Genomic DNA, 21974 nt, shown 5'->3' with positions numbered 1-21974 from the left:
AACAAGATAAATCATTTGGGGGGCATGGCAAAAGGAACTTGTTATGGTTAGCATAGAAAAAGATTTAATGATGGCTAGGCTGATAGCTTTCTTAATCATAAGAGCCTTTCAGAAGTGGAATAGGTCCACTAGTGAGATTGTGGAATAACCTCTGCATAATTTTCCAAAAGAATGACTTGGCCAACCACAATCAGATTGGAGGTGCTGTAGGTAAAAGATATCCTGTTTTGAGGAGGGGTGGATGATTTTAGACTCCTTCTAACACTGTGACTGTTATTTTTCAAGAACAGATTTTAAAAATTAACTTGTGGAACAAGGTACTGTATGTTGAAGGCCACCCGGTTGGATAGCTTTAAACAGGCAGCCATATTTCAAAACGTGTCCATATGCTATCATAAGTACACTGAACCTCCATAGCTACAGCATAAGGCATTTAATTCTGCAAAGGCAGTATAATTCTGAATACAAGAGAGTGGGGACAAACAGGAAGACCATGGTCTTCATGCCCTGCTTTGCAAGTGCCTAGAGGCCTCTAGCTGGCCACTGAGTGCTGGTTCTAGGTGGGTATTTGTCTGGTCTAATTATTTTGTCCTTAATGTTTGCAGTACCTTTAAACAGATTTGCTCAATAAAATATATAATTTCATTTCCGTCTCTCATTCCACGGCTACAAACATCCTGCACTTCAGTGCATTTGCCATTTGAGGACAGAATGGAATGGAATGGTTGAAGAATGGAATGACTGCCTTCTCTTCTTGCAACAAATCGGATTGTTGCACGCATCTCTTGGGGCAATTTTCTATTTAAAATAGCTTATCCTTTGTGTATCGGTGGACCTGGTGCATGGTCTTTTCTAACAAGGAATATCTTTTGAAAGTCACATGGGAAGGGAGCATATTGCTTGGTGAGCATATTTAGGAAGGGAGTCTCTGGAGCATAGGGGCCACCACTAGAGAGGCCTTGCTCCTTGTCACCATTCTGGTTTACCTCCACAGGCCCACAAGCAGCCTCCCCTTACAACCTTGGTCCATGAGGGTGATTATATGGGAAATGGCAACCCACCACAAACTGCCACCAGGGTCAATGCATCTACTTATATTGTCTCTTGTACTGGGCAAGATGAGTTGTGGGCTAAAGAAGAGGTATGCATCATAATTAATTTTGCAAAATGCTATTAGTGCATGTAGCATTTTTTTTCTCATATGCATAAAAGAACCAGGAGATACAGGTTCAGCCTTGTTATACATGGATTTTTTATACACAGATTTGACTCAATACGAATGGCCACTGCAAATGAGAAGCAATGTGCTGATCCCTGGAGAAAGGGAAAAATGCATCCCTTTAAAATCACAGTTTAAAAAAAACTGCTTTTCTTCCTGTTGTAGAGAGACAGACATGCAAGTGATTACAGGTATAACCTGATTATCCACAGATTTTTCATCAGTGGAAAAATCCATGGATTTTTCAATCTTAATGTGATGAGAAGGGCCCTTTAAATTAAAGGAAAACAGTCATTTAACAATAGCCTTGTTAATGCAAGAGAGGGCAGCTGGCTGACAATCCATCTATCATTCCAGGCACTTAGAACAGCTTCACTACAAAGCAAGCGAACTCTCCTTCCCCCTGAGCACATGAAAGAAAGATAATCACTTTGCTTTGGGTGAATGGAGGGGTCACTTGCTCAGAGTGAAGCCTTTCTAAGTGCCTGGAGAGAGACTGATTGATGGATTGTCTGCTTAATGACTCTGTCTTACATCACAAAGGTCAGCAAGGCAGTTTTTAAACCACCTAGCAAAGGGACATTGTTTTTTAAATGGATTAGCTTTAATGTGATTTTTGCCATCCACCTGAGTTCTGGGAACGGAACCCTTGCGAATAATGAGACTCAACCTGTACTCAAGGGCTGCAATCCTCTACACATGTACCTGAGAGTAAGTTCAAATGCATTTAGTGGAGCTTACTTCACAGCAGACATAAATACTGTAGGATTATGCTGTAGTCCAGCTGTCTATTGTCCTGGAGTTCATCACTCTCATGCTTGGGCTGAAACCACAACTAAGGCAGACAATATGGGAGTAGAAGATTCAATGAGAGAAGAGAGAACTAAACAATGATAAGGACAAAGGGGAGCAGGGATTTGGTTAATGCAGATTTCACAAAGCCCAGGGATTCCCATCTTTGAACTCTGAACAGTTTGTCATGTGCAATTATGTCTAATTGAAAACATTCCTTTAAAAACTTCTTACTTTTCTTGATTAATGTTCTGCTTAATGAGCAGAATCTGTTTAATGCTTAATTGTTACATATTCTAAGTTCCTGGCATACAATACAGCATAAATTCTGGTTTGTAAATTTAAAAGATCTTGTATACCATACCTAGAGGTCTGGTATTTTGGACTAGCTCTTTTCTGCAAAGAACTGGAGTTTGTGGCATTCACTGCTTTCATCCTCATTCTCAACTTTTGGGCAAACGAGCGATTCACGAGATGGTAGCAAAAGGGGCGAAAACTGTGAAAAGAATGTGAAAAGACATTTCCCATTCCCAGACATTTGCTCTCGCTTTAGGATCAACACTATTCATCCCTTTACTACAGAGCCTGGTTCTCAGCACTGCTTAAATTGTTCTTTGGCTACATAAAAAAATATGATAGGACAACAGGAAGAGCAGTTTGACTTTGATAGGACAAGGATTATCAGACTGACCAAGTACTGAAAGGATATTAGAAGCAGTGCTACTCATTCCATGTGCATCTGCTCATTTAGTTCTTTGGGTATCAGTGTAGTTGGAGAAATTTCGTTTTGGCTGGGAGCCTCTATTGAGAAGGGCTATTTGGCTGCTCCTCTGGAAAGTAGAGGGTCTTGTGAATCAGTTCTTTGACAGCAGAAACATCATCTTCAGCTATGAAGAAGAGAAAGCCACACACATTACACACGGAGAAGTATTGTAGCCACAGCAAGGAATGCTATGCTATGAGAATGCTGCCTGCTCTGCCTCTCCTAATCCTGAAAACACATATAAAGTTCACATGGGTGGGATTGCCGCTTGCAATATATCAGGGATGGTCAAGCCACGGCACACAAGCCAGAAGCGGCTCTTTGTCATTGGACTTGTGCCCCAAGACTGCAATCCTACTTACACTTACAGACTTATTTCCAAAACCCCACCCTCTATTTCATTTTTCACATTTTTATACCACCTTTCGCTCAGGTAAGTGTACATGGTTCCTTCCCATCTTTTGTCCCAACAACAACCCTGTGAGGTAGGTAAGGCTGATAGTGATTGGCCCAGGTCACCCAGGAAGTATCATGGCTTAGTGAGGATTTGAACCTAGATCTTCCAGGTCTAAGTCCAACACCAGAACCACTACACCAGTCAAGCAGCCCTTCACCATCTTTAGATTGTATGAAGCTTGTGACGTACCCACACCCAGCTGCTGCAGGAGGTGCTTGTATTCAGAGTTGCCCTCTAGTATTTTCAGCAGATTAGTGGATTCCATTCTCTCCAACTGCACATCCCAGTAAATGTAAATCTTCTGATTGAAACTGACATAGACCAGACATGGGCTGTTTTGGCCTCCTTTGCAGGCATAGAAGCCTAGAAAAATGAAGGCAAAGAGCAGCCGTTACTTAATAGCCAAAGCTGATGGAAAGATCATCAACTTTTCCTTCCTCCAGAAAGTTTAGGGAGATGTGAAGAATATCTGGTGGGCATAAATATGATAAAGGATGCATGATAAAAGTCTCTCAATCCGTCCCATAGTCCTAATCAATTGAGATTAGATACAAATCCTCAGACATGAGCAAGCAATTCCAGCTGCCCTGAATGCCTTTATTGGGGAAAAGTGGGTATAAGTTATAAATTCTGACAGGAGCTTGGAAATAAGGAATGGTCACCACGACCCATCATGAAACGGACGTACAGCTGAAGTAAAAGTCCTGGGAAGAACTGCTATCAAAAACAAGGACTTTTCTCAAAAAAATAGAGGTGTCAATTCAAGCATGTGCGTATTTTACTTGATTATCATACATGATGATTGGCAGCTTCATGGGAACCACTGCACTGAAATGCACCATTCTATTGAAGTGATATGGACATTCTGTGGTGTCCTGTTCACACCACTTGATGCTGAAGACACAACGAGACTACCACAGACTTGCAAACTAGACTGTACTCAGAGGAGGATGAGCCTCCCCTGGATATTATGGGTATGTCAATCTGACATGCACGCCAACCAGAGGAGTTCACTAAAGAAGAAGCAGACAACAGTCAACTGGACTGTGAAGAGTGGATGTGTCCATCTCCTTTCAAAACCACCACCTGGATGTAGCTTAAGCGAGGATAGCAGAAGGCAAATGGCCAGCAAAAATAATGTCTTCCATAGGGGTTGCATGTTAATCTGTCACAGTGAATGCACAGAGCAAGTCATAAAGAAGAACAGATTGTTTTCTGTGACTTGGGCTACAAGAATCTTGTTCTTTTTTAAAGATGTTTCTAGATTGCTGTCGAGAACAGCAATTTTCAACCTTTTTCATCTCAGAGCATACTGACAAGATGCTAAAATTATCAGGGCACATCATCAGCTTTTTGATAATTGACAAGGTACACTGTGCTGCTGGTGAGGGGCTCACATGCCCCAATGGCCCTCCTAATAAATGACCCTCCCCAAAACTCCCACCGCACACATGCAGACCATTCGCGCCACACTGTTGCGCCATGGCACACTGGTTGGAAATTGCTGGTCTAGAAAAAAGGCACCTGAAGGGGAACATGACTGAGGGCACAATCCTAACCAGGTCTACTCAGAAGTAAGTCCTATTTCGTTCAATGGGGCTTTCTCTCGGGAAAGTGTGGTTAGGATTGCAGCCTGAGATGTACAAAGTTATGCAGGGGATGGACAGAGTGGATAGAGGGATGTTCTTTTCCTTCTCACACAACACCAGAACCGGGGGACATCTACTAAAATTGAGTGTTGGGAGAGTTGTAACAGACAAACGACTTTCGTAGTCCTAATTGCTGAGATTCTTTGGAGATGCAGTGTTGGAGAGGACTTTATTTTTGCAAAGCACGTGATCTACCACTCAGTTATGGTTACTCTGGCAAAACCTGAAAGAAGAGGAGTACAAGCTTAGGTTTTTGCTCATGAACATAGGGAGCTGCTGCAATAATGCGAGCTAGTCTACTGTCAGACCAGTGTTAACCTACTCCTGCTGGTCATGGCTCTCCAAATCTCAGGCAAGGAGTCATTCCCAGTCTTTTTCCTATAATCCCTTGAATTGGAGATCTCAGAGATTGAATCTGCATGAAAACACAGAATCTGTTGTGCTGCTGAACCCCTCCTCTCCATCAAATTGGGCAAGGAGTTCTGCAATCATCCGGGGCTGTGGTCCTGCTGCCCAGGTAAGTAGCTTACCTGCACAGAAAGCGCTCACATTTTCATCAACTTGAAACCTGGCCACCGTCCGGCTGTGGTCTATGATGTATGTCTGGCCGTCCCAAGCACAAGCAATCACCTCCTCATGGCCGTTTCCCTGAAGGAGTTCAAAGCACAGTTAGTTCTCTGTGGTTGGGGAGAATTCCTATCCACCTGCAAGGGTGAGACCTGCATCCACCTGGTCCTGGCATAGGTAGCCTGTCACTATGATAAAGGGAAATGGATGCAAAGGAGGCAAGAAGTCAGCCTAATGACTGCAATTCCAGTTCACCACCCTTGTGGCTGCGGTGGTGAGAGGCAGCAGCCTAACTTGAAGCTCCCTGCCCTGTGTTGGCAATAGAGCCAGATGGAGATTCCTAAAGTTATCTGAAGATCATAGAGACTCAAATAATACTCTGGGTGCACATTATCCTATTAAAAGGGTTAAAAAGGAAATCAGGCTTCAGTGCAATTAGTGCCTGAGTAGGAGTCTTCTCAAGAGTCAGCTGGAAGTTGGTCTGAATTTTCTGGAGGAAGAGTGGGATGTATGTATAATAAAAGAATTACAATGGTCTCTCCTTAACCATGGGCTCAACATCCACAGATATCAAGTCCAGGAGGGCTTCAGAAGGCCTCGTTTGCAACCAGAAGTCACCGGCACAAACCAAAGTGACTTCCAGTCATGTCCAGGAGGCCTTCCAAAGAGGCTGGGAAACCATGCACAACCTCCAGAGGTCCAGCAGCAGCCCCCAGGTAAGTAATTGTGGCACTGTATTGCCCCCTCCCCCAAATTTAATTATCTGTTGATTTTAGTATCTGTAGGGGTTCTGGAATGGATCCCCCAGAATACCGAGGGCTCATTATACAGAGTTTCAGCTCAGACACCAGTCTTTTAATGAGTCATCAGAACAGAAACTTCTCCCTGTCTTAGATTCAGACAGGCTCTTCAAACACCACCTTCACCTAACCATTCCACGGCCAGAGAACTGAGCATCCAGAGAACTTGTCTGAGTCAGTAACTCAATGGATGACGGACTTTATTCTTGGGATGGTTCATTAAAAGGCTCATTAAAAGCAGTGAGAAAGGATGACCCTAGGGAGCTACCTCTGTCAGCTGCGAAGTGATTTGGCTTACCTCTGCCCCCAGCTAGGTGAAGCTGAAACTGGATCTAGAAGCCTCCCCCCCCCCCGCCTGTCCCAATGGGTACACCTGAGAACAGAACTCACAGTAACATCCAGTTTTGCTAGAGCAAAAAGTTGGTGGTCGACCTGCACTGACCACAGCAGCTTATCAGCCCCTTCCATGAGCTTCAGTGTTCCTACAGGGAAAGGAGAAGGTTCATCACACTTGTAGCACAACATGCAAGTCAACCATTATTATCGACTGCTATCCTGTGAGGTCCATAGCAGTGTGGGTATGATACTGGGCCTGCGATTTTCAACTATTTCTTCTCATGGCACACTGGCCCCTATGGTCTTCTCTATGGTCTTCACCTCTTGCGATGTCACTTCTGGGAGACTCAGTTTCTGCAGCTCTGTTTCTAAGGTAACCATCTGTAGTAATGAATTGTCTGTCCTGTTTCCTCCACTGAAGAGGAACAACTTGTTATTACAGTTGCTCAAGAAACAGAACCACAGAACCCAGAAGAGTTTTCCAGCCATTTTCAACAGCCTCGCTCCAAACTCCCATGGCATACCTGCAGATCTTTCACGGCACATGGGTTGAAAAGCACTATGCTGGGCAGTAGATTTCCATTCTGGCATTCTGAACATGTCTGCTCCAGTAAGGCTAGTTCTCCTGTAACAAGAGACTACAGAGGTTCTGTAATACTGCCCAAGGCATTTCATAATGTCTCATTTCACAGGCTTGCAAGCAGTAGATGGAGCAAAGGCATCCTTGCTCTGCTAATTGGACTGAGCTGCAGAACAGGAAAGAACTGGTGGAAATGAACTCCTAGTGTACAATGTATCAGAGCTAATGAAGCATGTTAGGCTGAGATCCCAAGTTCTGCATCCCTGCTGGCATGCAAAGAACTGACAGCTTTCTACCCATCTCCACCCCCATCTTAATCAGCTCAGACAAATTAATCTCTTTCCCATTCCCAGCATTGGTGTTCAGAGTTACTAAGTACAATTTGAAGCATTTGATGGGAACAAATGACTAGGGGGTAGGAGGGGATATGGGAATGGAAAAGCTGGCTTTGTATTCAAGTGTAGCCTCCCGACCCTCTGATGTAACCAAGAAACAGAATCCAGGGTTGCACTCTGCAGATAAGAGCAAGATAGGATCAATATCAGCAGCTAGCAAGTTCAGTCTCACTCCACTTTCTGCGGTGCAAATTAATTTTTCACACAGACCCCGCTCTTCTCCACCTTCCACGATGGAACGCAATATATAGGATTCCCATGTACAGTAGTCTCTCAAAAGCACTAACTGCCACCACAATCCTATGTGTGCCAACTCAGAAGTAAGTCCCATTGTGTTCAACTGGCAAGAATTTGGAGGATTGCATCCTTAGGGCCCAATCCTATCCAACTTTCCGGTGTCAACCCAGCAGCGCAGGTATATGCTGCATCCTGTTTTGAAGGGACACGCACAAAAGCTCCCTCAAGCTGCACTAAGTTGCAGCAGCACTAGAAAATTGGATCGGATTGGGCCATTAGAATGGTTTAGCTTTAGCAAGCTTGCTGCATTATGTGCCATCAGACCATAACCTGGGCCTGGAATAATGATCAACATCCATTTCTATGGGGAAAAAGCATAACGTGCTGAAAACAGTTCAGCAACAAACCTTAGTGTACCAATGCACTGCATTTTCCATGGGTCCTTAAAAGATAGAAATGCCTGCAGCCTGACTGTCAAAACAATGCACAGATTATTTTGCTTGTAATAATCATGGCTAGAGCATTCTGGCATGTTCTAGGTACCTCACATGCACTTGCTTCTTGTAAGATAATCAGGGTCTTTACAGTGGTAGTACCCCATCTCTGCAACACTATCTCTAAAGAGGTCCACCCAACACCTTCTTTATTAAGCTTCATGCGCAAGGGCAAAACTGTTTCATGTGCCTGAGCCTTTTTACTTTTTAAATCAACAGTGATTTTGATTTTGTCTGCTGTACCACTTGCTATTTCAGCTAGTATTTTTCTAATCTTGCAGCTGTTACTTAATTTGCTTATAATAAAATGTTAGATTTTTATTTTTATTTTTTTAAAACAAGCCACATTTTCAGATTGAATCAAATTTCAGTTTTGGATTCAGAAAAAGAGCCTCTTCTATGCCATTAGGGGCCAGTTACATGAAATATGTTTTGATTCTTAAAACAACCTGGTCCCAATTTGTGCCTCCCCCCCCCCCCAAGTCCACCTCTGTTGCTTGCAGAAAATCAGCAGGGCTTACCGTCCAGCGTGCAGAGTGCAAACAGACCCGAGCCACTCTGCTCCTTAGTACTCCCTGCAAGGACAGAATAGAAGAGAGCGGAACTGAGAAAGCCACACAGCCAAAATCTCTTTGCTGAGCTTTGGTGAAGTATTCGATTACTAGAGCAACGGTTCCCACAGTTACCTGGGTCACGATATCCCTGCCGCTTGGCTCAGCCGAGTATTGCTTATTACCCCTGCTAATTGGGTAAGAGGCACTTTTTCAAGTGGGTGCTCCTTTTTTTAGCAGGGGGAGAGTACCTGGCCCACCCTACCCCAGCACTGTCTGTTCTAGTGGCTGTCTGCTGGTATTCATTTGCATTTTTTTAGATTGTGAGCCCTTGGGACAGGGAGCCATTTAGTTATTTGATTTTTCTCTGTAAACCGCTTTGTGAACTTTTAGTTGAAAAGCGGTATATAAATACTGTTAATAATAATAATAATAATAATAATAATAATAATAATAATAATAATAATAATAATAATAATAGATCTCGCAAAATCTCACAAGATCCACAACGGCAGTGCCCATATCTCACGAGATCCAAGACTGTGGCACCCAGACCTCCCAAGATTTTGTGAGATCCAAGATGGCAGCACCCAAATCTCATAAGATGGCAGCACCAGAGAGAACAGGTAGGAGGAACCACCAGGAATGTCCCGCAATACCCCTGTGAGTGCGCTGTGATGCTTTAAAGCAGTGATTTTCAACCTTTTTCATCCCACGGCACACTGGTAAGGCACTAAGATGGTCAAGGCACACCATCAGCTTTTTGACAATTGACAAGGCACACTGTGCTATCAAAGGGGGCTCATATCCCCCAATGGTCCTATTGATAAATGACCCTCTCCCAAATTCCAGTGGCACACCTGGGGACCACTCACGGCACACCAGTGTGCCACTGTACAGTGGTTGAAAATGGCTGCTCTAAAGTGTCACGACACACACTTCGGGAACCACTGGGTTAGAGTAACACTAAAAATGACCTGCTCTCAGTGGAGCCTCCCCCCAGGATTTCCAGCCCCTGTGAAACTGCATCAGTGCTAGTCTTGGGCACGCCTCCTCTGAGGGCAGGTTATTCTGTTGTGCTTCTGCACTGGGAGGGATGGAGTGATCCTCTGACACCCAGCAAAGAGAAACAGTAGAATTGCCCACCCTGATTGAAAGGCTGCTTGCATTATTCACTGCTGTGGCCCTTCCTCCTTCCAGAGAGACTGCAGGCAGCCTCCTCTGCTTACTTGGGGCTCACAGCCACTTTCTATTACTTAATGTCTCACAGAATGAGGTTTGCAAACAGTTGGGGCTCAGAATGCATCCCCCAGCAGAAAGGCGACCCTTCCTTCCCGGGTAATTACAGGCCAGTTAGCCTTCTTTCCTTTATAGGGAAGCTTTATTCTAAACATCTACTCACTAGACTATCATCCTGGGCTCTTTCTAAAGCGCTACTGGGTAGAGAACAAATAGGCTTCCGCCCAGGTGCTTCCACTGTCGACCATGCTTTCCTGCTCTCCTATTTGGCCGAGAAGTATTCTGACCACCATGGTGCCAAACTCTTCGTGGTCTTTATAGTCCTCCGCGGAGCGTTTGATTCTATTAATAGGGCTATGTTGTGAAATAAACCGGCCAGCTGGGGGATAGATCCCTGTCTCTTTTTCTAATTCACCGCCTCCACTCATCTAATTCCTGTAAAGTTCGCCTTAATGGCCTGGGTATTACATCTGACCAAATCTCCATCAACAAAGGAGTTCGCCAAGGCTGTATACTTGCTCCTCTCCTTTTTGATTTATTTCTGGCAGATTTACCCCCCTTCCTATTTAGCTGTCAGAACTCCCCCCCCTTAACGTTCCCCTTCCTATTCTTCTTTATGCAGATGACGCAGTCCTTCTGTCTGTCACGAGATCTGGCCTACGTCACTCATTGTCCTCTTTCGAAGATTACTGTCTATCCAATGATTAATTAATTAATTCTGAAGATTAATAATTAATTCTGAAAAAACCAAAATCTTGGTCTTCGCTAAATCCTGGGCCCTGCTCCCCTGGAAGATGGGTAATCTTTCCTTTCAGCAAATTAAAAGCTTTCAAATATCTGGGGATCACCTTTCACTTCCGTCATAGCTGGCTCCCTCACAGGAAATTTGTCATTTCCTTATCTTCACTTTACTTAAATGTGTTTGCCCGTTTTCATTATTCTAGTGGCAACCAGTACGTCCCTGCTGCCCTTCGCATTTTCAAAACTAAAATTCTTTCCCAACTGCTGTACGGTGCCCCCATTTGGATAGCAGCTGCGAACCAAGATCTGGACCAAGTGGCAGCCTCCTTCCTCAGACCTGGGGGTTCCTGGGGGTTCCTTGGGAATCCTGGGGGTTCCCAATTTAATTAGACTATCTTCCCTTATGCTCGAACAAGGGCTCCACCTCCCCTCTACTATTGCGTGGTCCCTCACTTTTAAGTACTGGCTCCGCCTTCACTTAAGTACTCATTCTGAGTCTCTTTTAAAAGATCTATTAAGGGACTCTTATCTTTCTAGGTAGTTCAAATTTATTGATTCCAAGCTTCTTTCGTTAGACCTGTCCCCTGAATCCCTTGCAGACATTAACTTCCACAGGGTCCACACAATTATTAAATCTAAACTCTGGGAATCTGAATTCAACCATCTCTCTTCAAATCTCAGCCCTACCTGTTCTCCCCAGTTTTTTGGCCTCCTTCCCTCACTTGGTCACCCCCTCAGTTATTTCAGTAAGTTGATTAACCCTATTAAGAGGAGAGCGTTTATGCTCGCGAAATTTAATATCTACCCCTCAGCTGTTCATTCTGGCAGATTTTCCAATACTCCACGAGATCGCAGATTATGTCCTTTTTGCTCTTTAGAACCGGACACAGTGGAACATATATTACTCTGTTGCCCGGCCCACCAATCTCTCCGAGATACTCATTTGGAACCCCTGCTATTCTCTTTTTCTGACACTTCTATTGATCCCTTACTTGTCCTCCTGAGCGACAACTCTGTGGTCATTACCAACACAGTAGCAGAATTTCTTTTCGCAGTTATTAAGCTAAAACCCCTACCCTGATCCTATTCCCCCCCTTGTTTCCTCTAATCTTATTCTTTCCAGTCCCCTGTTGCGACTTTCCCTTTTGGCAACACAGCCACTGTGCTGGCTATTGTACTGCTATTTATTGTTTTAATGCCAATAAAGGCTTATGGTATGGATGGTATCCCCCAGCATATCAATTTCCTGCTCAAATGGACTGCCTTTCTTCCACACAGAAAGATTCTAAACATCTACTTTGAATGGAAATCAGACAGAAAAGTTTGGCTTGCTGGGGGTGGGAGGAAGGACTATCCCATTTGGTTGTCTCTGAATACACAGTGGCTGCCAGCTCTGCTGATTTGCACAGGTGCATTTGACAGAACCACGTTCTCAGCAAAACCCACCAACAGTCCAGCAGAGCCAGGATGATGAGTGGGCCCTACAGGAATAGTTTCCCCTCAGCTTTTCTGTACTCTGGTTCTTTTTGTCACTGCAGAAATAGGCCTTGGTGCTGCCCTCTCAAGCTTGTCCTTGAAGCCGATGAATTTGGAAAAGGAGCTGAGCTCACTGCATGCAACCCAAAGCTGTTCCTCAGCCAAATCCTGAATGACTTTGCAGTCTCTCCCGTCATGCTCTTATAAACACAACACAGCCACTGGCCTCCAGCCATGACTCTCTGGCTTTGTTATAAGTTACATTATCCCCTAACTCAAGAAGACAACATTTTAGCCTCTGCAAATAGAAGTAAGGCCTTGTCCAGAGCAATAGCCCACTGAGTGGCAAAAGTGTTCCTGGTTTGAACCACAGGGGATGGAACAGGCTGCTTCCTCTATGCCAGGGATGGGCAAATCCCAGCCCATGGGCCATTTGCAGCCCTCAGGGATCCCCAATCCAGCCTGCAGGGAGCCTTCAGCATCCAATGAACCTCTGGTCCATTGGAGACTGTTGGAGCCCATGCTGGGCCATGACTGCTGGTCGTGACCACCAGACACAAGCTGTGGGTCAAATTAGAGAAGGCCTTTTATAGTCTCCACGTGTTTTCTGCTTTTCCCTGGGCATTATTTCAACCCCTTCCCAAATTGCCTCTGAACAACTTATGTCTCCATGTACGTCTGGCTTGGTCTGTATGTTTTCACTGTCCAAGAGGTGTGTGGCAAACAGTTTGTAGTTCTCATGGGGTTCTACATGCTTGTATTATAGTTCTCATGTGTATTATAAATGTTCAGTAAAATTAATTTATTCATATGTTCTGTTTCTAATATATTCATTCATGTAAATTTATTCAAATGTGAAATGTAAATTAATTCTTTTTTCCCCAGCCCCCAACACAGTGTCAGAGAGATGATGCAGTCTTCCTGCCAAATGTTTGCCCACCTCTGTTCTACACCTATGCATCTTGTTAGATTGTGGGCCCAAACCTGTCCAACTCTGATGCAGCCCCAAGGTATGGGAACATCTGTGTGACTGCCCCCTAACCACAGGATGAAGCACTCGGCCTGTTGGCATGGATGCAACAGTGCTGGGAAGTTGAATAGGATTGGCCCCTCTGAGAGCCCTTGGGGCAGAGCAGCACAAAGTATGCCTGCATGAGGCCAGTCTAGGAAAGAGGAACTGGAACGGTGCAGAGCAGCGCATGGCAACTTGCTCAACTCTCCACAGTCTGAGGGTCATGTACTAAGATGGAACCAGGCAAACATGTATGGCCTAGAACAGGGGTGTCCAAAGTTTTTGGCAGGAGGGCCACATCATCTCTGACACTGTGTCGGGGGCCAGGGGAAAAAAAGAATTAATTTACATTTAAAATTTGAATAAATTTGCATAAATTTATATAAATGAATATATTAAAGATGAACTTTTATGAATGAATGAAGGTCTTGCAATAGCTCAAGGCCTATAAAAGGCCTTGCACAAAGCAAGGCTGGCCTTTCCTTTGCTGCCTCTGCTGCATCACAGACATGAAACAGCAAGCAGTGGAGGGAGCCCTCATCCCAAACAGTCAAACAGTCGCCCTCATGCTGACAGCAGTTGTGTCAGGCCAGTGCGGGCTCCAACAAATCTCCAGAGGGCCAGAGGCTCATTGGAGACTGGGGGCTCCCTGAGGGCCACATTGAGAAGCCTCGAGGGCTGCATGTGGCCCCAGGGCCGGGGTTTGGGCACCCCTGGCCTAGAACTAAGTTTCTCAACATTTGTCCCCTGCTGTATCACTTCACATAGTCCACCTGCTGGAAGTACCACTGGAAGTAACTGACAGTGATGTCATCACCAGTTACTTCTGGGTTAGGAGGCCAGATGCAGCATAACAAACTCTGCTAAGAGGCTCAGGGCGGACAGGAGGGCTTTTTTGAACACACAAAAGTGCACACAGGAGCTCTGCCTGTCTAGCCAAGCCTTTTACTGCTGCTTGTCACACTGTGTTGTTGGTCTTGCTGTCAGAAAACAAGGGTCTGGGGATCTTGTGAGTACCACTGATCACAGCCTCAAGTACCACTGGTGGTACGAGTAACACTGGTTGTGAAACACTGGCCTAGAAGCCATTGCTGTACAATTCCATTTAATTCCCCCCCCCTTTTTTTTTTTTTTTGCTCCACACAAATTTCCACCCCTTACCTCTGCCAATACTGCCAATGAGGTGAGTGGAAACATTCTTGTTGTGAATTCTGCCTGATGTCTGGTGGAGAATGACGTCCCTTACCGGGGCCTCCCTGGAAGGAAACAAAACTTGAGGAGGTGGTAGGAAAGCTGGCAGAGATGTCTTGGAATTAATGTCCGATGTCTTGTTGTTAGCCTGAACCCATCTACCTCAGTGGGATCAGGGAATCTCACCTGCTTGTGGCAGAACTCTCTGTCCCCTCTGTTAGAGGCAGCTGCTCTGCCTTCCAAGTACAGAGGAGGATTGCATAGCCACATCCAGGCTGAGACACCATCATCTCAGGAGCACCGTCAGGGCCTGGATTCACAGACAGGCTGTCCACCTGTTCTAGCCCAAAGAGAGGAAACACCAGTCAGCCATTTGCCTTCAGCCATACAGCTGTTTTGCTTCCCCCTCCAGGAATGGCTCCAAAGGGAGGGGCCGCTTGCCCACCTCCCTGCCATGCTGAGTGCTCTGCCCCCTCTCCAGCTACACCACTGAGCAGGAGTGTGGCTAGTGCCATGGTGAAGAACCAAAAACAAAACAAAGGCTTTCTAAAAGAATAAAAAACAGATCAAGAGAGAGTAAACTAAGCCAGTGGTTCCCAAACTTTTTAGACTGGCAGCTCCCTTAACTTACTGGGCCGTTGGCCGCAGCTCCCCATTAGGACTACAATCCTATACATTGTTTAGGGTGGGGGGCTTTCACAAGGATTCTGCAGCTTCCCTGGCTGATTTCTGCAGCTTCCTAGGAAGCTAAGGCACACAGTTTGGGAACCACTGAGCTAAGCTGAGGACTAAAGTGACAGACCACACCACAGATTATTGTAGCAAAACAGGCCAAATCCAGAAACATTTCTTGATGTTTTCAAGCAGGGAGTCCCAGGGAACAGAGCTGGAATTGTAGAAAATCTCTTCCTGATCGTTACTTGGCCTGATCATTACCCCAGGACCATGTGGAGCCCCTAAAGCCAGGTAGATATAAGTGCTTGCAATTTCTGAGTAGCATTACCTGCCCGCCTTCTGTCACGCAAAGCCTCTACTTCAAAAGACATCATTTATCCACCTTCTAGTCTGTGTCCAACACTATAAGTTAACACAAATCCTGGCAGCTAACAAGCTTCCTTCATTTCAAGTTGCTTTTTTTAAATCACTGATTGGGGGTTGACTTGTGGTAGGTAGATAAGAGGTTTTATAGCTCAACTAGATGATACTGCACAAAAAAACCAAAGTGGTTCCTTTTAAATTTGGCACCTTGTGATAGAATTTGGGGTCTGGGAAGCAGTGCCTGCATTATTCAGAACTAAGGAGGTTGGTTCTACGTTTGGGCTTCTTCTTCTGCTTGTTCCATGGGTCCCTGGATTCTAAGTACACAGGTATCTCCTACACAGGTGTCCAAACCCAGGGCTTCCTACCTGTCCCTCCAACAGCCACTTCTTGAGCAGCACCAGCTGCCCAGAGATACTCTCTGAGCCATCAGAGGAGTCTTCCCAGCGAAAAGCTCGCACTACACGGTCTGTGTAACCCACCACCAACTCACTCTTCCCATCTCCATCTGTAGGGAGTACAAGAAAGCTTAAGGATTGCGTCATGGGAGGATGCCTGAAATCACCATCCCTGTGTATATGAGCATATACATATATACATACAATGGGAAAAAACCCCAAAATATTTTATATTCCAGAACAAAAAAACCCCAATGTACTCATAATAAAATAATAAAAACATGCTGAAAATAGCTACAAGGTTAAAAACACTGGATTAATCAACAAAGGCAACACACTTCTCTGGGACTAAATGCCATTAAACTCAATGGCGCTCACTTCTGAGTAGATATGCATTTATAGGCTTGCACTGCTGGGCTTTTACGTAATCAGTAGGTGGCCAATTTTTTTGAGCAGAGGTAGATTTAGAGACATTCTTTTTTAAAAGCTACTTTTGTGGGGCTTGTTTCTGTAATAGGGAAAGAACAGAAAATATTAGATGATTTTTGCTTTCAGAAAGGTAATAGCTGTAAGATCTTAAAATCATCTTCAAAATCTATAAAAAAGCGTTCTGTACTGAGGTTTTAGTAATATGCAGATTTATTTAAACCGATTAAGGAAATTAAAAGACAAATAATTCACCACCTAAATATTTTTGGCTGAATGAACAGCCATAGGATAAAAATGTAGCTTTCCCAACTGGTTATGCTGGTGAAGAGTTTGGCCCTACATGTCTTTTCCTTCTGTATTTCAGGTCTTAGAAGAACACCCAAGAATGTCACAGGAGCCAAGAGGGAGGCTTTCTTGAGACTCCCTTCAGGCTTGTGTCACTCTTCCCACCCACTCACCCTGAAGCCCCATGAAGCCTCTTCAAGTCACTGGGTCCACACTCACCAATGTCACTGATCAGCATAACCTTGGTGTTAGCAGGGATGTGCTGCTTAAATCCCAGCTTTTGGTCATCTGCCAGCTCATGGTGGCCCGAGGACTCCAGGTGCTTTGAGGGTGGAGTGAGGTCAAACAGATGGAACCAGCCTTCAGCGCTAACTGCAACAACCAAGTTCTGACAGAGAGGTTTCTGGGTTAGTAAGAGAGGAAGAGCAGCAAGAACCCAGTGACAACACACGCCACTCTGGAAAGGTTGCAGGATCAACAGTACTAAGGGCGCAATTCTAACCAGGTCTACTCAGAAGTAAGTCCTATTTTGTTCAATGGGGCTTACTCTCAGGAAAGTGTGGTTAGGATTGCAGCCTAAGTCACATGCATTGCGAAAGACTCTGGCCCTCCATTGGCAGGAAGGGACAGCAAACTGAGCAGGCCTTAGCCTTTTGGGCAGGCTTCAGTGTCCTCTGCACCATCTTCCAATGCATACGCACCAGGGGGGTGTGGTGGGGAGGCAGGTGAGGCAGACCCTCCCCACCAGAGTCCTTTGAAAACACCACTGCTGTGGGAGGCACACAAGCACTCACAACCCACACACATCCTTGATATGCACTCACACCCCTCCTCGGTTTATCAGTACTAAGCGTGAACATGTGTTCATTACAACTGATAATTCAAGCAGTTGTGGTTTTCAAGCACAAACAGCAAATTGGAATTAGAGCGCAGTCCTGTCTAGACTGCAATCCTGAAAGATATTACTGGGTTGTTGTTGGCAACCTTCAGTCTCGAAGGACTATGGTATCGTGCTCTGAAAGGTGGTTCTGGAACAGCATCTAGTGTGGCTGAAAAGGCCAATTCGGGAGTTACAATCCCTTCCACACCGGGAGCAAGTGCAGTCTGTCCCTGGTCTGTCTCCCTGGCTATGGGCCTTCCTTCTTTGCCTCTTAGCCTCAGACTATTGGCAAAGTGTCTCTTCAAACTGGGAAAGGCCATGCTGCACAGCCTGCCTCCAAGCGGGACGCTCAGAGGCCAGGGTTTCCCACTTGTTGAGGTCCATTCCTAAGGCCTTCAGATTACTGGGTGATCACTTTGAAAGTTACTAAAAACTGACATATACGTTTTACAAAAACAAAGACATGAAGTGAGAGACCATGCTAAATGCAGCGCCAGTGTACACATGATGTTCCCTGGGACTGTGCCAGTTCAGACTTCAGGTAGGGAAACCACATCTTTGAATGCTTCCCCAGGTGAAAAACTCCCAACATGTACAAAAATTGGGTTAGTCAGTAGTCACTTTCCTCTTGAGTAGGGTAGAAGGCCACCCTGAGGCAGAGAGAAAGGTCTGTCTATTGAGTCACTAGTTATCCTGCTTCTTTCCCAGAATGGAAGAAAGAGCTAGTATCTCCAATAATTGCATTAGCAAAGTCATTAACAAAACAATCATCACACAAAAGCTGGGAGAAAGACATTAAAAATATCTTTTACCTGTCCTTTATTGCACACATCACCCACACCTACACAGGTGAGCTGGAAGAAAGAGAGCATTTATTTGATTAGGCTTAAACTAGTGATTCCAAAATTGTTGGTTGGGACCCACTGGTGGGTCGCAACCTGATTTTTGGTGGGTCGCCAAAGGGTTGTGGAAAGATCAGATAACTAATGACCTCAATCCCTGAGGCTATTCAAAAATCAGATACTGTAGCTGCTAATAACTCTGCAAAGTGCTAATCTCCTGCAGTTTGCAAGCATGTGTAAAAACAGGGAGATAAATATTTGAGGGTCTTTTTCTACTTATAACAAACAAACAAGCAAACAAATTCTTTTAAATCTTTTTTAAAATTCTGGTAAACCTAGGTGGGTCCTGATAGAAAGCTTTAAAAAGTGGGTCCCAGTGCTAAGAGGGTTGGGACCACTGGCCCAAATCAGTGGTTCCCTGGGGCATCACAATGAGTTTCCAGGGGTATAGCGGGCCACACCCCAGCTGAGCCACTCAGCAGCATGAGAGTAACAGACTGCAGAGCAGACACTCTGCTCTGATAGCTGAGGGTACAATTTTTTCCCCCCACCTGCCCTCCATGACTGCTTTAACACTGATTTTGAAGCTTTTTTTCCAGGCACAACCCAGAAATTAGTGCCTTTGGAAACAATGGACACTGTCCACTTATTTCAAATTAGTCATACATGTTCTGTGCATGTGCTGACTTGCAGCATGTACACTGTTATAAATGTTTTTGGATTTAACATATTTTTTTGCACTAACTGACACCCCTTCCCCCATTTCTCCATTAAATCAAAGGTTCATTGTATGTGGCAGTTAATTAAACAGAGAGATTGATTTTTATGGGGAAGTGGTAGAGGGCGCACACTTTAAATGCAGAAGATCTCAGGTTCAATCCCTGGTAACTCCAAGGCAGGGCAGAAACAAATTCCTGCCAGAAACCCTGGAGAAAAACTGCCAATTTGTACTGATGATACTGATCTACTGATGTTCTGACTCAGTAGCCAGCATTTTATGATTCACAAACAGCACCAGACACGGCTCTGTACATTCACCTATACACACACAACGACTCTTACATGCAGGAGAATCCAGCAGAATACAAACTTCACAATTTACTGACCATTCCTTGACATGAGCGCACAGTCCAAGGTTTGCTTTCATCATTCTTGTACACATAGAGCTTCCCACTGGTGTCTCCCACCACAAGCTCGTTCAGCTGAAGAAGAATAAACAGCAATAGGCAATTTTTAACAGTTCAAAAAATGTGTTTCCTCCACAATCTTGAATTCTGCTTCCTCTCTCTGCACAAAACAAATAATATTTGAGTTAAAAGTAAATACAATAACTGAGGGCGCAATCCTAACCCACTTTCTAGCACTGGCATAGCTGTGCCAGTGGGGCATGTGCTGCATCCTGCAGTTGGGGGGCAGTCACGGAGGCCTCCTCAAGGTAAGGCAATGTTTGTTTCCTTACCTCTGAGTTGCATTGCCCTTATGATGGTGCTGGAAAATGGGTTAGGATTGGGCCCTGAATCAGTTAATTGCTGAATTGGTTAAGTATAAGAAAGATTTTTTAAAAAGGAAAGAAAAGGATAGAAAAGGGGAGGTGGACAATGGAAGCAGGAAAGGTGAAGGGGTTATGGCATTATTGTACAGCTGAGATCTCACTCCTGTCTATGGATAATAAAACTATTGGAAGAGCGTCTGTTTAGTGACGATTAGCTGCGCACCAAATACGGTCCATGAAATCCCTGTCCCTGGGCCTTTAAAATCAGAGAAGGATTTTCCTCCCAGCAATCCAGCTTCATGCCAAAAAAAGATTCTGTGTGTCAGGTTGACAGATACTCGAAGGCACAGGAGCAGGCCAGGAAAGGAACACTGACAACCCTGTTTCCATTTCTGACTCACGGAAACAGATACTCCAGCCATGCTTAAACATTAGCTAATTTTAGTGAAAAAGAAGTGCTGGTAATTTTCAGGATTTGAGCAAGACTTAGAGTAGGAATGACCCAACTTTCAACTTGAGGGCTGCTGGACCTTTAACAATTGTGTACTGGAGAGAATTTCAGCAGCTTCAGCTTCTCATCTGTGAGAGGAGAAGCTGCACCTGCTGAAATTTCCCCCTCTACATAATTGTTAAAGCTTGTTAAAGTTGAAAGGTGGGTCACCCCTGAATTAGAGCACCTCAGAATTCCTTTGCAGCCCAAACCTATGCATGTCTACTCTGAAGTAAGTCCCATTAGAGGCAATGACGCTTACTCCCAGGTAAGTGTGGATAGGACTGCAGCCTCAGACCATCAGAAAGGGGCAAACAGAGAGAGCAAAGGCTCTTTATGATGGGAACCATAAAGATGGAACTAGAACAGACTGAAGGGACAGCTCTGCGGATCCTAAAGGGCCTTCTCAATTCCTCCTGGTCTCCTTCCCCCATCCTAGATTTTTAGGGGTTCAACACTGTCCTCCCTGGAAGTCCACAACTTGAAGTGAGCCCTCAGAAGTCTATGGTTGAGAAACAGGAGTGAGTATACCCCTAAAAAGTCTATGGTCCAGAAGCAGAAGTGAGTCTAGCTCCTAGAAGTCTATGGCTAAAAGAAGTAAGTCTAGCTCTCAGAAGTCTATAGTTAAGAAACAGGAGTGAGTCTAACCCTCAGATATCTACGGTTGAAAAACAAGCAACTGTTACCCTGCACATGCCCAATCTCGTCTGATCTCGGAAACTAAGCAGCGTCAGGCCTGGATGGGAAACCGCCTGGGAATACCGGGTGCTGTAGGCTTATACCATAGTCTTTTGAGACTGAAGGTTGCCAAACAGTGCAATCCTCAAAAGTTAAGGAGTAAGTCTATGATCCTGGAGTGAGTCTATGGTTCAGAAATAGGAGCGAGTCTAGGCCTTAGAAGTCTATGGTTGAAAGAACGGGGTGAATCTAGCCCTTAAAAATCTATGGTCAAGATAGAAGTGAGTCTATGAAGTCTATGAGTTAGAATATGGTTGAAAACAGATGAGTCTAGCCCTTAAGAGTCTATGCTCGAGAAAGAAAAGTGAATCTAGCCCCTAGTAGTCTATGGTTGAAAGTACAGGGGTGAGTCTAGCCCTCACAAATCTATGGTCACACACACACTCCCCGTTCGGCGGGCAGCTCCCGGGTCTACTTACCGCGTCGTTGTCGGCGTCTGCTAAGCAGACGGCGTGCGGGAAAAGGCTCCCGCTGAACTCTAGCGCCACGCGCTGCACGTAGCTAACGGAGCGCATTGTCCGCCCGCCGACCATAGAGCCGCTTCGTGCCGACTCTGAGATGCTGTCACTCTAAGAATGGCTGGCTGCACTACGGCGGCTCCACTGGGTCAAAAGTGCTGTGCGCGAAACGGGCGTAGAGATAGAAACGCAAGACTCACTTTTCGGTCGCGTGAGGCAAGCTTTCACCCTTCCAAAAGGTGTGGTGGTTTTTTGTTGTGGTGGTTGGTTTGGATTTTAAACCAACAGCCCCACAAGTAAAATGCACCTCAGCAGCTCTGCAACCTCACAGCAGCTTTTGGTTCTGTACTTGCATTCAGCAGGGGTGTGCGGTGGGTGGGGAGGCAGGTGGGGCAGAGCCTCCCCGTTGGAGCCCTTTGAAAAGC

The 21974-nt window shown here is 45.1% G+C and overlaps 1 protein-coding gene across 1 annotated transcript; it reads right to left on the bottom strand.

The window, feature by feature from the left end:
• Positions 1-1711: 1711 nt before the first annotated feature.
• Positions 1712-21648, bottom strand: ITFG2 (integrin alpha FG-GAP repeat containing 2). Its single transcript, XM_066632419.1, has 12 exons — positions 21511-21648; positions 19478-19573; positions 18342-18383; positions 16869-17037; positions 15906-16045; positions 14686-14834; positions 14470-14564; positions 8811-8864; positions 6638-6729; positions 5411-5528; positions 3421-3594; positions 1712-2898 (listed from the first exon to the last, which is right to left on the bottom strand). The coding sequence occupies exons 1-12, from the start codon at positions 21622-21624 to the stop codon at positions 2813-2815; spliced, it is 1329 nt and encodes a 442-aa protein (XP_066488516.1). The 5' UTR covers positions 21625-21648; the 3' UTR covers positions 1712-2812.
• Positions 21649-21974: the final 326 nt, after the last annotated feature.

Source organism: Tiliqua scincoides, chromosome 6 (assembly GCF_035046505.1).
Source record: "Tiliqua scincoides isolate rTilSci1 chromosome 6, rTilSci1.hap2, whole genome shotgun sequence".
Lineage (NCBI taxonomy): Eukaryota > Metazoa > Chordata > Lepidosauria > Squamata > Scincidae > Tiliqua > Tiliqua scincoides.
The sequence above is the reverse complement of the archived record's forward strand: the minus strand, read 5'-3'. Positions and strand labels throughout refer to the sequence as shown.